Source organism: Cannabis sativa, chromosome 2 (genome assembly GCF_029168945.1).
Source record: "Cannabis sativa cultivar Pink pepper isolate KNU-18-1 chromosome 2, ASM2916894v1, whole genome shotgun sequence".
Lineage (NCBI taxonomy): Eukaryota > Viridiplantae > Streptophyta > Magnoliopsida > Rosales > Cannabaceae > Cannabis > Cannabis sativa.
In genome coordinates, this window is record NC_083602.1 from 41,564,255 (window position 1) to 41,581,763 (window position 17,509).

General features: G+C 35.9%; 2 protein-coding genes across 2 annotated transcripts; one reads left to right on the forward strand and one right to left on the reverse strand.

The window, feature by feature from the left end:
• Positions 1–7,278: 7,278 nt before the first annotated feature.
• On the reverse strand, positions 7,279–10,669 carry LOC115719365 (uncharacterized). Its single transcript, XM_030648378.2, has 12 exons — positions 10,531–10,669; positions 10,374–10,429; positions 10,232–10,265; positions 9,610–9,708; positions 9,384–9,532; positions 9,192–9,230; positions 8,867–8,959; positions 8,648–8,746; positions 8,108–8,209; positions 7,911–7,994; positions 7,744–7,809; positions 7,279–7,648 (listed from the first exon to the last, which is right to left on the reverse strand). Exons 1-12 carry the CDS (start codon positions 10,607–10,609, stop codon positions 7,562–7,564), a joined length of 987 nt encoding a protein of 328 aa, XP_030504238.2. The 5' UTR covers positions 10,610–10,669; the 3' UTR covers positions 7,279–7,561.
• A 159-nt stretch (positions 10,670–10,828) lies between these two features.
• Positions 10,829–12,948, forward strand: LOC115719366 (acyl carrier protein 2, mitochondrial). Its single transcript, XM_030648379.2, has 2 exons — positions 10,829–11,126; positions 12,438–12,948. Exons 1-2 carry the CDS (start codon positions 10,917–10,919, stop codon positions 12,612–12,614), a joined length of 387 nt encoding a protein of 128 aa, XP_030504239.1. The 5' UTR covers positions 10,829–10,916; the 3' UTR covers positions 12,615–12,948.
• Positions 12,949–17,509: the final 4,561 nt, after the last annotated feature.

The following is a 17,509-nucleotide window of genomic DNA, read 5'->3' on the forward strand; positions in this document are numbered from 1 at the left end:
ATCAATTGATGACACCTTAGACTAGTATTTTACAATATGAAACAAGAAGATTGTATAAATAAGATTACTTTGACTCTCGCTAATCGGAGCATCGTTGGATTCTTATTTAAAACGAAATTATCCTAATTCCTCTTAGCTTATTCATTTCAAATTAGCTCAATAATATATCATTGGATGAATGGTTTATAAATCATACAATATCATTTTATTTTCTCTTAAGAAATTAAATGACGCATATGATTATATTCCCGAAATTCTATCCCAAAATGATATAAATCCTCAATCTTAGATATCTCCTACTTGTATTGGCAAATCAACTTAGAGTTAAATTAGTAGTGGTGGTCCAAGAAAGAATTACTCATCATACAGTTACACTTTCACAAGTGTTTAATAACCATTTTCTTTCAATGGATTCATACTGTATGAGTTTAGTATCCTGTGACCAGAATCCACTTGCACTATTCTAAGAATTCTTTGATGTAACTAAACCTAAGTCATCAAAAGACACAACCATATTTTATAAATCTATAGCATTTGTATCTTGTTCATAGTGGTTTTGACAAGATCATTCTCTGCAAAGAGTTAATATGCCTATACCCACTGAAATTAAGTTCATCTGATTCGCAGATGGATGTACATTCAGGGTTGGATATGAGTTTTCGTTGTATTCTTAAAACGATTACTCTAGATTTTACCTTATGCAAAAGAAATTTGAAATGTTTGAAAAAATTTCATGAATTTCTAGCAATGGTGAAAACCATTAAGGTAAGTGGTTAAAGATCTTGCGAACTGATAGGGGTGGAGAAATAGTTAGTAGATATGCAGTTCAAAGATCATTAAATTGATTTTGAATTATATCCAAACTTACCTCCCCAGAAATTCAATTTGCATATTGATAATTAGTTACTAGTCGTTGCCTAAATCCTTCTATGGTAATATAATTTCAAAATGATGCAATATTTGTATACTTAATGTAAATCATTACTAGATTCATGGATGACCTAATCGAAATCTTAAGAAAAGCTAGAACTGCTAACCCGGGTTTGCATGTTTGTTAGCTATTCTAAGTGATTAGGGGTGGACCATCCCATAGTCAATAGATAAGAAAGTGTTTGTTTAAACAAATACTACTTTTCTAAGAAAATGACTAAGTCTGAAAATAAAGTAGCAAATAAAGGAGATATTTTTTTCTTGATTCCATAAGTGTTCTATCATCTTATTAGTTACAAGATGATCCCACTGCCTCTGTTGTCTTAACACAACCGAAGAGGTCAATACCATTTAGTTTTCTTAGACATAATTCATGGTACCTTGTCGTAGTGGGAGGGTTTCTAGGAATCCACCATCTTATGACTTGGAAGACACTAGTGATTAAAATTCATTGTGAGTTTAAACAAGTAATGGGTTGTCAAGATAAGAAACTAAGAAGAAACGCCAAGAGAACTATGGTTTAATCCATTCACATGGAGTAACCTAAAGTTTTCTATTACAAGGACATAAAAGGAAATTTTCGTTAATAAGTTTATTCAATGGATTTAACAAAACTTCCTGTTCCTAGTATTATAAGTTTGAGATTATCTAAACCTATGGCTTGTGGTATACATGGTAATTACTTACTCTAATGCAAGCAACTTACTTTAGTAAGATGCTGAAGCATTTTCTTTCCAATGGCAATCTATAGAAGCTTCACAACTTCTAAGCATGGATTTTATTTATCTACGGAAAAGTCTCAACTATTCCAGAAAAGATAAAGCCATGAAAGAATTTCTTAAATCAACAGTGAGAGGTCTTAGATATACTTTTGTATGTCTTACACCTACTGTTGAGTGGGAGTAATGAGTAGGTATCAGATTAATCCAGGAAAGGAACATTGGAAGATAATCAAGTAAATCTTAAGATTAAGAAGAGGAACTATATGTTAGTCAATAAGGGTGTGTTTAAAACTCTTAGACTACACGACATTAGATTTCAAGACTTGCCTTTGTGCTAGAAAGTTTGCTGATAAAATGGTGATTACTCTGGGGTGGAGTAGTGATTTTGGAGAAGTGTAAAAACCTATCTGAAGTCTCTTAGTCTACCAGAAAGAGACTGAATGTTAAAGTTGCAGGAAAGGTACTTATTTAGTCTAAGGAAAGTTCTATACTTTTGTGGCATCGTTCCAACTTGCCTTAACTACTAGTGTTACTTCCTGAATAACCAAAGTGTAGTTGCCAAAAGTATAGAATCCAGTATCCCAAGAGAGTAGACATATAGAGAGGAATTTCACGTTATCAAGGATTTTGTGATTAAGGAAGAGTAATGGTGGAGAAGAGGTTGTGTTTAATTCAACTTGTCAGATCCTATTACAAGGATTTTACTACTATTACACTTGATTTGTATATCAAGGTGTTGAGATTATTTGAAATGCACATTTTGTTTTATATTAGTGCAAGTGGGAGTTTGTAGGGTTTTGTGCCCTAAATAAAACCCATTTCAATATAATCAGATTTACTTATTAATGAAGATCAGAAATAACATTTTATGTTGTATGGTTCACATGATTTATTTCATGATTATATATATAATGTATGAATTCTATTTAAGTCCAGAACATATGAATTTGTTAATGATTATAGTGTTGTCAGCACAGTGGAATATAATCTTAATAATATGTTCGAAAGTTTATTCCCTGATTTGTCAGAACACTGGATTTAGACTGACATGGTATGATCAGCGATAGGTATTCTTACACCTTGGAAAAGTGTTATGTCCTTTCCAGGACATCGGCAAAGTTTACCAGTATCGGATGTATGGAGTATACATCGGAAGGGACCGATATTGAACTTTGATTAGATATAGTAGAATTTACCGTAATATCTATTCAATTCAATATCACCTGTATGTCCTAGATCAAATGATCTTAATCCTGATATGATTAGGTTCAATCTCAAGAGTGTTATTCGTGTTCTTTGATTTGTTAGTTAAGCCTATTTTTGGGTCAGGGTGATACGTACATTTTGGGAACACGGTAGTGCAATTGAGTGGGAGCGCTAACATAAATATGGAATCTATAGCTTTTATCTAGTGAATAGAAAGTAAAGGATGATTTCCTTCGAGCTTAACCAAACGAAAATAAATGGTGGAGTACTCATTTCACTTAGCTGAAATATCATTTATACAGGGTTAAGTGTTTTAAGGATAAAATACATTGTAGGGTGTTACGGTAATTTAATCCCTTTACAGTGTAAATCATCTATATAGAGGATCATTGATCAAATTAGGATTATAACAATGGATAACTAATGACGTATCTATATCGTGGAACATATAAAGCGTTCTATATGACTGAGAGTGCAATTCCAAGTTCTAAGAGTGGATTCAATAAGGAATTAATAAGTTAGGGAATTTACTTGGTGAATTCAGTTCGACTTATTGGAAGCTTGGTTATATAGACCCATGGTCCCCATACTAGTTGAGACCATACTGCTTGTAAGACTCAGTTAATTGATTTTAATTAATCAATTATAATTCTAAAAGTTAGACTATGTCTGCTTTATGAATTTTCACTAAGCAAGGGCGAAATTGTAAAGAAAAGAGATTCTAGGTTTATTTATTAATTAAGATACTTTATATGTCTAAATTAATAAATATATTAAATGATAATATTATTTAATAATTATTTTTAAGTTATGAAATATTTGAATGGTTAAATTGAAAAATTGGTATTTTTGAGAAATAGGAATGAAAAATAACAAAATGGGAAAGCTGCAAAGTGAGGCCCAATTTCCTTATATGGGCCGCCCACTATGCATAGGCTTTTACCATTTTATTTTTCCATTATTTTAATGTCACACAATTCTAACCTAAACCTAGAGGGCATTCTATAAATAGAAAGTATTGGCTTCAAGAAACTCATAACTTTGAACATTGTTTCCTTCATAAAAAGCCAAGCCACCCCTTCTCTCTCTTTTCTTCTCTTCTAATTTCGAAATTCCCTTGAGTGATAGAGTAGTGCCCACACACATCAAGTGGTACCTCAATCATAGTATGTAAGACTACGGAAAATCAGCATCAAAGAAGGAGAGAAAGAGATCCAGATTCAGATCTTGATTATGCTCTGCTACAGAAAGGAATCAAGGGCTAGAGATCTGAATGGAAGGAGTCATAATATTCCGCTGCACCCAATGTAAGGTTTTCTTAAACTCTTATGTGTTTATTTCGTTGTTTTAGAATTCATTTTAGGGTGTTAATGAAACATACTTGTTAGTAAATCTAGATCCTGGTAAAATATTTCCAACAAATTCAACCTGTCAGATCCTATTACGAGGAGTATACTACTACTACACTTGATTTGTATATCAATGTGTTAAGATTATTTGAAATGCACATTTTTTTTTATATTAGTGCAAGTGGGAGTTTGTTGGGTTTTGTGCCCTAAATAAAACTCATTTCAATATAATCAGATTTACTTATTAATAAAGATCAGAAATAACATTTAATGTTGCATGGTTCACATGATTTATTTCATGATCATATATACATAATGTATGAATTCTATTTAAGTCCAGAACATATGAATTTGTTAATGATTATAGTGTTGTCAGCACAGTGGAATATAATCTTAATTATATGTTCGAAAGTTTATTCCCTGATTTGTCAGTTCACTGGATTTAGACTGACATGATAATTAGCGATAGGTATTCTTACACCTTGGCTAAGTGTTATGTCCTTTCTTGGGCATTGACAAAGTTTACCAGTATCTGATGTATGGAGTATGCATCGGAAGGTACCGATATTGAACTTTGATTAGATATATTAAAATTTACCGTAATATCTATTCAATTCAATATCACCCGTTGATCCTAGATCAAATGATCTTAATCCTGATATGTTTAGGTTCGATCTCAAGAGTATTATACATGTTCTTTGATTTGTTAGTTAAGCCTACTTTTAGGTCAGGGTGATACGTACATTTTGGGAACATGATAGTATAATTGAGTGGGAGCGCTAACATAAATATGGAGTCTATAACTTCTATAGGAATTTAGAAGTGAAACGATGATATCCTTCGAGCTTTGCTAAACAGAGATAAATGGTGGAGATCTCATTTTACTTCGCTGAAATATCATTTATACGGAGCTAAGTGTTTTAAGGATAAAATACATTGAAGGTGTAACGGTAATTTAGTGCCTATTCAATGTAGATCATCTATTAGAGGGTCGTTGATTAAATTAGGATTATAACAGTGGATAACTGATAGCGTATCTATATCGTGGAACATATAGAGCGTTCTATATGACTGAGAGTGCAATTCCAAGTTTTAAGTGTGGATTCAATAAGGAATTAATAAGTTAGGGAATTCACTTGGTAAATTCGGTTCGACTTATTGGAAGCTCGGAAATATAGGCCCATGGTCTCCATACTAGTTGAGACCATACTACTTGTAAGACTCAGTTAATTGATTGTGATTAATCAATTATAATTCTAAAGTTAGATTATGTCTAGTTTATGAATTTTCACTATGTTATGGCTTGATTGTGAAGAAATAGTGTTTTGGGGTTTATTTGTTAATTAAGAGACTTTATGGAGTCTAATTAATAAATATTATAAATGACAATTTTATTTGATAGTTATTTTAATTATTAAATAAATAGTTTGGCATTTATAAGGTTGAATTGGAAAATATGGTATTATTGAAAAAAAGAATAAGTGGTTGAAATAAAGTGGCAAAATTGTAACTAGAGATTGGCTCACTTAAGTGTACGGCCAAGTGTGATTTATTGCCCAATATTTTATTCTTTTTTAATCCATTTAATTCAACCACAACTCTATTGAAGAATAGTATAAAAGGAAGGTTATGGTCTCATTATCCAACTAATGCCTCCAAAGCTAATAACCTAGCTTTTGATGAGACCTCTTCTTTCTTCTTTCTCCTTCAATTTCGAAAACAATATAGCCTATCTTCACAAATATTTTTCAGCCATTAGTGAATGAGTGAGTGCCCACACACATCAAGTGGTATCTCAATCATAGTGTGTAAGACTGTAGGAGATTCCAAACAACAAGAAGGAGAATCAGCATCAAAGGAATGAGAGAAAGAGATCCAGGTTCAGATCTTGATTATGTTTTGCTACAGAAAGGAATCAAGGGCTAGAGATCTGAACGGAAGGAGTCATTATATTCCGCTGCACCCAATGTAAGGTTTCCTAAACTTTATATGTGTTTATTTCATTGTTTTAGAATTCATATTAGGATGTTAATGAAACATACATGGTAGTAAATCTAGATCCTGGTAAAATATTTCCAACACTTATTCTGTATTATTTGATTCGGGAGCTACTCATTCTTATGTATCGAGTAGAGTAATTGAAAGTTTTCATAAACCATGTGATGTGTATGCTTCGGGGTTTGGTACCCTGTTACCCTCAGGAGACCTAATTGTATCTACTCAGTGGATTAGGTCTTTGTCTTTTTGGATTGACGGTTATGAATTAACCGCCAACCTAATTGAGCTACAATTGTCTGATTTTGATATAATACTGGGAATGGATTTCTTGTCTAAGTATGGGGCAACAATTGACTGCAAGCGGAAGATGGTGATGTTTGAACCCGACAATGCCAACCTAGTGGTGTTTGTAGGTAAAGTACAAGGATTGCGCATACCTAGAATAACACTCCTAAAAGCTAAATATCTGATGCGCTGAGGTTGTCTAGGATTCTTAGTTACTACAGTGGATACTACCCAACCTATGTCATCTGGACCTGAAAATACGAGACTGGTGTGCGAATTTCTAAATCTATTTTCAAAGGACTTACCTGGATTACCACCTTCCCGAGAGATTGAGTTCATAATAGAGTTAATTTTGGGAGTGAAACTAGTATCAAAGGTACCGTACAGAATTGAAAGAGTTGAAGATCCAACTCCAGGAATTACGCAACTTGGGATTTACCAGATCGAGTTATTCCCCTTAGGATGCTCTAGTGTTGTTCGTAAAAAAGAAAGTCTGGTCGCTTCGAATGTGTATTGACTATCGGGAACTGAATAAGCTCACTATCAAGAATAAATATCTGCTACCCCAAATTGATGACTTGTTTGACCAATTAAAGGGTAAGTCGGTCTTTTCAAAGATCAATCTTCGCTCAAGTTACCATCAAACTGAAAATTTGGGAGGAGGATATCCAAAATGTAATGATAAGTTCTTAAAAGAAAATTTAAAAAGTAAGGTCAGGGTTTAAAAGAACTTCAAAATGATAATTCGTTTGAAGAAAAGCCTTAGAATTGTGAGCATGGCAGGTTAATACTTACAAATCTGAGGGCATTATTTAGTTGTGAACATTACACAAACAGCTTTAAGGCAAATTATTTGGAAACAAGACAAACATTCAGCTAACGAATTAAGACTTTTTTTTTTCTTCAAATCTTTCTAATTAATCCCTAAGCTGTGAATTATGTTGTAAATTACATCTGCGAGAATATTTATTGGTATTCTAATTTTCACAACACAACAACAAAAAAGGCATATTAGAGTAAGATTTTAAAGTGGAAAACTGGTTTGGACATAATTAGTTCCATTTGATCAAATCAAGATGACTTCTTTTTCCCAAACAGTAAGCCTAGTGAATAAGTGTTCCCCTTCTGTGCAGCAGCCTCAACCCGCCTTCCCCCTACCTGAGAAAACCATAGTAGTGGAATTGAACAACACCATAAAAGACCTTTGTTTGAGCCAAATACATCTTGAGACTAATATGAAAAATGTATAATACCTTGTCCATGAGCCAAAACCCAATAGTTGGCATGAATTGCACCAAATACATAACGGCTAGTACAGGCTGCAAACAAATCCATATTAATCATAAATACAAACAGAACGAGGTGATTTTTTTTTTAAATTTTTATAAGGGATCTATCTGAATAAGGCACCACTTTTCACCTGGTTTGATATCCAAGCTTCCTTTAGTCCATGGCTGGCAGCAATTATTGTAAGCTCCGCACACCTTTCTGATGTTACCCGTTTCTGTTTTTAAGGGAAAAAAAAGGCTGTAATGGAGCAAGTATGCAGCACAAAAGGCAATGAAACTAATGAATATAGGCATGATGAAGAGGGGTACAAAGGTGGAGAATAATAACCTCTGAAACACCTCTATTTTCTGAAGTTGATGCTCCTAAGTTAGTTGTTGTTTCTATTGGCCCAGGGCAAACAACTGTAACCCTGATTCCTTTCTGGAAAAGCTGCACAATCAAATAAGGTATAAGACAGAAATTGATAAGAGAAGATAAGGCTACAAAGAGGTGGAACAATTCATAACATTTTCTAAGGTAAAATTAACTTTAAAGTGATAAGTTAATCAAGAAGTACACAGAAGGGGAATAATTCATCTTTTGTTATCTGCATGTGAACATAATAATTCATCTTTCATCATTAAGACAATGATGGTACAGGATTTCCGGTACTAGGTTTCAACTATGCAGTTTGCATATATTCCTTTTCTTTTTCTAATCAAAACTGACAAGTAAGAGCTCCAAGAGAATGAGGATACTGTTGTCTATCCCTTGTTTTTGCGTTCAATTACTTCATTGGTACAGTGAGAACAGCTGCGCCTCAGATTCAAACTAAACCTGCAAATACAAGGGAAATCTGCAGTATGTTCTTTCTAAGAAGAGATATACCTCAGACCGCAAAGTATGGAAGTAGCCATTCAGAGCATGTTTAGAAGCAGAGTACATGGCTTGACCTGGTGCAGGTGTCTTTCCAGCAGCACTGCTCATCTACACATAATATTGGAGCTTACAATGAAGGACAACTCAGAAAGAAACCGAGTTTTGATCCATCTCAGATAAAATGTCGAAATTAGTATCGGTGAATGATCAAGATGAACATCCACATACCACAACAAAGTGACCCTTTCCCCGCTTCAGCATGTAAGGCGCCAGCATTCTCGTGAGAGATATTGTCCCAAAAACATTGACATCAAATGTTGCCTATAGGTAACGAAGATACCTCATTAAAGTCATCTAAAACAAAAAATTGAATTATTTAATGTATTAAACATCAAATGAAATATTCAAAACCCTTGAATATATATTCATTGAGAGCCTAAACTCATTTGAGTTTTGACAATGTAGGCCAAGCCATCAGCCAAACACTACTACTGACTGACTTGGAGATGAGGTCTAACATTAGTTATTCCAAAAGACTCCTTTTATGAGATACCTTAAGACCTTCCTCCGACACTTCCAAAGCTGATGTTTTCTGCCAAAGAGCCAAAAAGTAAATGCATTAACAGAGATCAATGATTTTAAAAATGATCAATACAGTAACTAACTTAGCTCACTAAAATATACAATAACTTAATTATTATCAATCTCAAGTTCTTATATCACAAACTTATTATTCCTCACTTACAGGACGCTCGAAAGCTGCATTATGGAATATCATATGAACACCAGTATCAGGAAAAAATGATTCTGCTTTCAGTACAGACTCCTTGAGAGAATCTTCACCAGATGCCAAATCCAATGGCAAAATCTTAACGCCGTGAGGAGCATGCTTACCTAGAATACAAATCTTAATGAAAAATTAAGGACATTTAACTTTTGAACAACTCAGATAGGGTTATAAATTCGAATACCAGTGAGCTGTTTTTTGACTCGCTCCAATTCAGCTTCATTTCGTGCAGAAAGAATAAGCTTAGCCCCCAAATTCGCTAGTTGCTTTGCAAGAACTTCCCCTTTAAATCCACCATGAAACATGGAAATGGTTTTAATTTACTTATAGATGAATAAGAATAACATTTCAAGTACACAAAAATTCCATAGGTTTATGCTTTCAGGCTTCGTTTGGCTTCACAAGGTAAGGCAGTAAGCCAGTACTTCATGCTAGTGTACCTTTTCACACAGTGAAGCTAAGCACCACCATAAAGGAGCACATGAAGATTTTGAGACAACAATAAGAAAAACCCGCTCAAGAATGTGGATTCAGTTATAATATATATTTTTCAATATTATTACAACTTGAAAAGAAAGCCAACTAAGAATATTTAAAATATGTGCTTTAATCATTTAAACAAAAGATAATGGCCCAAAATTTTACATCAACTTTTTGCAATAAAGTGGCATAAACATTAAACTAAATTCAACATCTTAGCAGAAAATAATTTTAAACACTAGCAAGAAAATAACAAAAATAAATCAATTAACCAGTGCACATACAGAAAATGAATGTTGAAAACAAAAATATAAATGTATATTTACCAATTCCACGACTAGCACCAGTAATCCAAATAACCTGAAACAATAATCAATATAATTCATTTACTAGAGGAAAAAAAACTTTGTTTTCAAAAAAAAAAAAAATTGAACTTTGATTAACTTTTTAACTTTGAATTCAGCTAACCTTATCTTCAATTTCTTCACGCTTCACATGCCTTTTGGAAATCAAAGTGAAATCTCCTAAACAAGTTTGAAGATTAACTTTTCAGTTTCAGAGCTAATTAGGAAATAGAAAATCATTACTAGTCTATGATACAATTTATCCATCAACATCTTCTTACCTTCAGCTGTAGCGAATTTGAATAATATTGAGACCAAAAAAAGAACAAATATTGAAATGAAGATGAGAGCAACCGCCATTGTTGTCTGCTTTCACTTTTCACCCTCTCAACTCTCAAGTAAATGCTGAATACGTTAAGTTCAAGAGATGCGGACGTTGAAGACGAGCATTGGTTTGGGCCACCCTTAAATGGGCTTGAAAATACCATTAAAGGCCCAGTCCATTTTGCCAGACGACTCTCAAAAACGACGTCGTTTTGGGCGATCAGGTATACTAACATCTCATGCTTCGCAGTGCACACGTTTCTACAAAGGTCCATTTCTCACTCTTCCCCTTAACCGCTAAAGAGAGAAAGAGGCTGTAGAAGTATCTTCAGAAGGTCTTCCAATGGCGGCGAGAAGCGCACTGATAAAGTACCTGAGAGTTCAAGTCCAGGCAGTACCTCAAAACCCTAGCACCACTTTCCTCTCTTCCTTCAATTCGATACGCCGCCGTTTCTTCTCGGAGGAGGTCAGGGGCTCCTTCCTGGATAAGTCTGAGGTCACAGATCGTGTTATCAACGTCGTCAAGAACTTCCAGAAAGTTGATCCCTCCAAGGTATTATTACACTCTATATTTTGATCTCGTTCCGAAGGTTTTGAAAAATTATAGCATAAACCCTAATTTGATGCATCTTTTACGAATGAATATGTAACGTATTCCAAGTTTCTGATCATGACATTTTAGTTATTGAACTTCTCGTTCATTAGCTAGCAAATGGGTACAGATGCATATAAATTTGTAGGTTTTAGGAAAGGTTGGGTTTAAGGGGAATTTTTTTTACCACTAGTAATGGTATTTTGTTTTGAATCTGAAGTTACAAGAAAATGAATGAAGAGCAGTTTTCCATTTTTAATTTAATGTTGTGCATTGCTATAAATTTTTAATCGTATGTACAATGATCAATATGAGAGCTAAGAAGTGAAAAATAATGTGAATTGCTCTTAAATCTTCGAAGCGCCCCACTTACAATCTTAGTTTGTCTTGGATAAGATACAGATATTGCACTTCTTAGATGGTTTATATTGATGTTGTTATGGTCTTTAGAGCTGGCAACATCGATTTTTTGGTTTGTTGATATATCAGATTAACCTTAATTAACTGTCATGCTTGTGTTGGATATAATAACTGTAGACTTGTAGAGTGAAAATTTCATCTTGTGCAACTTTGGAACATTTCATGTTGTTTTTTCGTTTTGCATAGGATGATTTAGGAACTTTCATTAGTTTTATCCTCAATTCTATGGTTCTTTTGGGATATTCATCTGTAGGATCTTCTGACCTTTCTTGTATATTTCATCCTAGGTTTCAAGAGATTAGTATGGCTAGTTCCGTAATGCAAGAAATTTGGGTTGTGTTTGGTTGAAAGAAATGAAAACATGGGAATGAGAATATAGGAAAGGGAATGGGAAATAAAAATAGGAATAGAATGAAATGAAATTTAAAATTTTAGAAATAAAAAATTGATAGAAGAAACAATTAATTTTTTTTCCATCTTGCATTAGAATGGTCTTTTCTTCTATTTTTGACATTCTAATACTTTAAAATGCAACTAAACAAAATAAAAAGCAATTTATTTCCATTTCATTATTCCGGGTTAAAATATCAGTAATGCAATAATGCTATCAATGGAGATGGATATTAGTAGCACTAGGTTACATTAACCAGTTGTTGTCCCCCTCTTATCTTATCTGAATGCTTGAAAAAGAATGTAATTATGCCACTTGCCAACTAATTATGATTGGAAAACCTTCTACTAGTGTTTGTCTTTTTACTCTTCTTTTTTGGCTCTTCTGACTTGCTTTCATTTCTCTTGTACAACTGTGAACAAGCAAGAGCTCTTATGTCTCAATTATTCTGTACTTGGCAGGTTACACCAAATGCGCATTTTCAGAATGACCTTGGGTTGGACAGTTTAGATACTGTTGAAGTTGTGATGGCTCTTGAGGAAGAATTTGGATTCGAGATTCCTGATAGTGAAGCAGACAAGATTAACAACATTAGTCTCGCTGTTGATTTTATCGCTTCTCACCCTCAGGCCAAGTGAAAGAGAATCATGAAGCCGGCCGCATTCTTAAATTGGTCATGTTTCTTTTCTTTTTCAGAGTTAGCTGTGAATCAAACCATTCAAATCTTCCTTTTTCCGGTCTCCTTCTTATCCTTTTTCTGATAAATGCCGGTTGGATTTTGGATTATTTTGTTACAACTTTCTAAATGTGGGATTTGCCACATCGATTTGTTCTTTTTCATTTGATGAAAACCAAAAATGAAACCGAAAATGATATAGCTTGAAGATGATATGAGTAAAACTGCTGTAATAAAATTCATATGCTCAAAATGCTATTTTGTTTTGACCAATACATGGTCAAAATATGCTCAAAGTTAGTACTATGCGCCAGGTCTAACCAGAAGAGTACAACATAGTATTTGTTGTTGTTGTTGTTTTGTTTTTTTTTTTTTTTTTTTTTTTTTACATAATTGAATTGAGTTTCTTGTAGGGAAATCACTCTAGGGAGTCTTGCCTTCAATAATGCTTCAGTTTTTTCATTAGAAATATTGGCAGTAAAATTACATAAGCTTTATGATTTCTCATACTTAATTATATAAACCTATTTTTTTTCGATAAAACTCTTCAAATCCCCATTATGATTTGTTATTTACTATTCAATCCAAAAACTCTTGTTAAGTGTTATGGTAGTTCAGGTGTACACCCAACAAATTTTGAGTAACCCATGTAATATTATTTATTAAAAATATTATTAAAAAGATAATTTAAAAATTAAAAAAAAATAAAACTATAATTAAATATATAAATTTTATTTCTTTTATTTTATTTATATATATTTATACAAAGAAGCTCAATCTCCAAATTAAAGTTATTTTTGTCATTTCATCGCCTAGCTCTGTCCAAAACCACACCAATTGAAGCTTCGACCATCACCACACACAACCCCTCTCTGTTTGATAAACTTCACACTAACCCCTCTCTGTTTGACAAACTTCAACATAATGGTAAATTTTTATTAAAAAAATACATATGTATCTTCAAATCTAATCTTAAACCTATATTGAAATTTAAATTTGTAAATCATATACTTGAAATGTGTTACTCGATAGCAAACACCATATTCATTTTCCCCTGAGAGAGAAAGAGAGGGTGGTTCTTTGCGGTGTTCGTCGTCTGGGGTTCGCGAGCAATCCACTGTGGTTGAAGAAGAAAAAGAAGCAGTTAGACCCCGTTCCTTAGGTCTCGTGGAAGAAGAAGAAAAAGAGAGAGAGAGAGAGAGAGAGAGAGAGAGAGAGAGAGAGAGAGAGAGAGAGAGAGAGTAGTCAAACATGGGATTCGTTCCGGTGCTCGTTGTCCGGGGTTTGCGGGTAGTCCACTGTGGTTGACAAAGAAGAAGAAGAAGTATTCGGACCCCGTTCCTTAGGTCTCGCAAAAGAAGAAGAAAAGGAACGGGGGGTTTGATGGTTGAAGAAAAAGAAAATTGCTTTGTTTTTATAATTTTTAAATTATTTTCTTATAATATTTTAATAATTAATATTACGTGAACCACTAAAATTTTATTTGGTGTATACTTGTTGTTATCCCGATTTGTGCTCATCGACGTGGCATACTTACGTGGACAAAATCAGCGTCGTGTGGCAATACAACTCACCAACAAGAAGGTCAAGTTAACGTCTTAGCCAATGGGAGCCCCAAAAATCAAACGAGACGACAAATGACAGACCAGCTACCTCAAGGGAGCTGGCCGGCCACCCCTGGCCGACCTTATGGCCGGCCAGCCTTTGGACAACACAAGGCCGGCTAGCCTACTCCTTGCAAGTGCCTGGCCATCCAGGATTGAACCAAGCAGGATCATGTGCACAATTTTACATGTGGACTGCGAGTTAGGCCTTAACAGCCTAATAAAGTAGCTGGAAAACATATATGTTTAAGGCCAGTTTAGTCTTTTGTATTTAGGCAATATAATATGTAATATCTACTTATTTTATTGATAAATTAGGGTTTAAGCTCTCCTATATAAAGAGTCGTAACTCTACCCTAAAAAACCTAAGTTCTAAGTGATAATTCTCATTCAAGTCGTCAAGCTCTAAGCCTTATAATACTCTCTCTCTCTCTCTCTCTCTCTCTCTCTCTCTCTCTCTCTCTCTCTCTCTCTCTCTCTCTCTCTCTCTCTCTCTCTCTCTCTCTCTCTCTCTCTCTCTCTCTCTCTCTCTCTCTCTCTCTCTATTGTTCACACCCCCACTATAGCACCTCTCAACACTTGAGATTGGCCTTCTTTTGAAACCTACTTTGTAACCTTAAGATATTGATATCAGATCCTACCTATAGTGATCTGAATTGTATTATCTCTTAGTATCAATACAACTAAAAGGGGAGTACGTCATTACCCGCCAACTAAGGGAGTCGAACCTCTATAAAATTCTTTGTGTTCCTTATTTTGAAGTTCTAATTGTGTAACACGTGGCAAACATCAGATTTAAACAATCTCGCTGTTGGTTGGCCACTTTTTGAGGTCAACAGTTTGGTGCTTTCATCGAGAGCAAGTCAATATCATATCTGATCAAACGCCATGGTTAACATAAGAAGAACCCTGATTGCACCATCTGCATCTTCAAGTCTTCCTCAAGACCCACAAACTGCAGATCCTGATGTCCATGTTCCAACCACAATTGAAATTCCCATGAACACTGCAGATGTGATCAATCCTACTACCACGACAGGTATTTTGAATTTGGCCACTACAGCTGCCCAGAGTGATATAAACATCTCGGTAGATCTAAACAACAAGCCCTTGCCTCCAAGGGAGGACCCCCCATTGGCGCCTCCCACTGAAGGAAGGACCCTTGGGGAGCAGCCCCCAAGAACAACAATCGGATCTCGTCTCCGGTACTACACTGGAGAAACAGGACAAGGAATTGGCGAGCCACATGTGGACTTGGGAGAAGATCTCGAGTTAGCCAGACTTAGAAAAGTCGTCAGCCAAGCTGGCTTAACTTGTTATAGTGAGATTTCTCTCACCTAGAAACTCGAGACCAGACCCCCACTAAGAGGACACGTATACTCAGATTTTCCACAGAAAGCTGAGATGTCCCTGAGGGACTCCTCGAAGTTTTAAACCTCGCTTAAAGATATAACCAGCGAGAAGTAGCGAGCGTGACCGAAGTCTAATCGCATCCGAGACAGGAGAGTAGATCGCATATATCGATTATGCGATCATCCTCCCCTTTGTCCTTGTATAGACCAAGAGAACGATTCTCTGTAAGTACGAGTTGATCTTAAGAACCCTGCAGCCTTATAATGAAATATAGGCTCGCATGTCTAGGTTGTATCAGCTCAACACGCGATGTCTGCCAGAAGCGACTATCTAAAGACGCAGACGTCCTAAAACATAATGATAACCCTGCGAGTTATACATCAGAATATGAACAGTCAACTCGCAAGTATGGAAGACGCATGCGTTGATGAACTTAGTAACTGTCATTCATTTATTAATGTTAACGTTGCTTAGTTTTATTATTGCAATTCAATGTGTAAATAATGGATTAACAATGAATGTGATCCTTGTGTAACCAATTGGACACCTGCTTTGTATATAAAGAGGTGATCCACCATGAAATGGCTCCTACGAATCCTTTGCTACAGTGGACTAAGCAGATCACAATCTGACTGAACCACTATAATTCTCTGTCTTATTGATATTTTCCAGTTTTGTTGATTGTTTTCCCGTTCCCAGTCGAGTACTCGCCGTTCTAGGTTGAATACTCGCACTTGTCGTTTCTCTTAAAACTCTCTTTCGTATTAGTAAAATAATATAATTTGGTGTTGCGAAATTCACTCGACAACATTTGGCACCGTCTGTGGGAAATCGACTAAAAGATTTCATTCATTTCAAAGAACAATAATCATCATGGCTGGAAATCACGCTAACGGAGCTAACAACGGGTCCATCAACATTGGAATGATGAATGTACCGCTATCTGGAGCTGGAGCGCCACCTGTGGACGTCATTAACGGCGGAGTAGGGAGAAGCAATATCAGACCTCTCAACCTATTCCCAGAAACATCTGACCCTCAAGTTGGGGACACATCCACGCCACCAGCAACCATGCATTTTCCCCCCGTCACTCCGGCGGTGGTCTCCGAGGGAATGATCCAGCTCACCACTGATCAATATGCTGCGATCCAGGATCAACTGCGGGCACTACAGGCCGAAGTAGATGGACAAAGCAGAGCTCGACGCCCTCCTCGAGTTCCCGCTATTCGCACTGATAACCCTCAGGTAACAACTTCTAGACGTCATACTAACCGTGTACGCAGGGAACGAAGAACTAACCCTGAAGGTCTGGACCTGAACCATCCAATGTCGAGGGATCGATCCGCAAGGTATCCAAACCAGAGCGCACAAATCGATGAAGATCCTGAGCGTCGTAATCCTCGCAGCCGACCATCAAGAGACAACGACGCAGAATCAGCCTCTTCGTCGTCGCATGGTCGCACTCCAAGCAGGTACACAAGGTCCGGCTCTGTACAGACACAACAGGGAGGACGTTATCAGGTACACCGAGGTGATCTGCGTGATCATCTCAACGCAGTTTTCAGGGCACGCTCTCGCGGCCCACATAATACTGAGACACTCCGTGATCCCCATGCGGGCGATCAGGGTGCCAACACTTATAATAACCCGCCTACCGCGCCGATCGCGACAACTGGGATTAATGTCCCAGCAAATCTTGCCGTAGTAGTTGCGAGCCCCGCAGTTGCGGCGACCCCGGCTCCTGCGACAGGAGGGATTGACCAAAGCATGCTTCTGCAGGCTTTGAAAATGCTCGAGCAACAACGAAAGCCTATATATAAGTTGCATGGCACCTCGCGTTTTACTACAGAAGTGCGACAGGCTCAACTTCCAAAAGGGTTTCGTCTATCCGAGTCCCTCA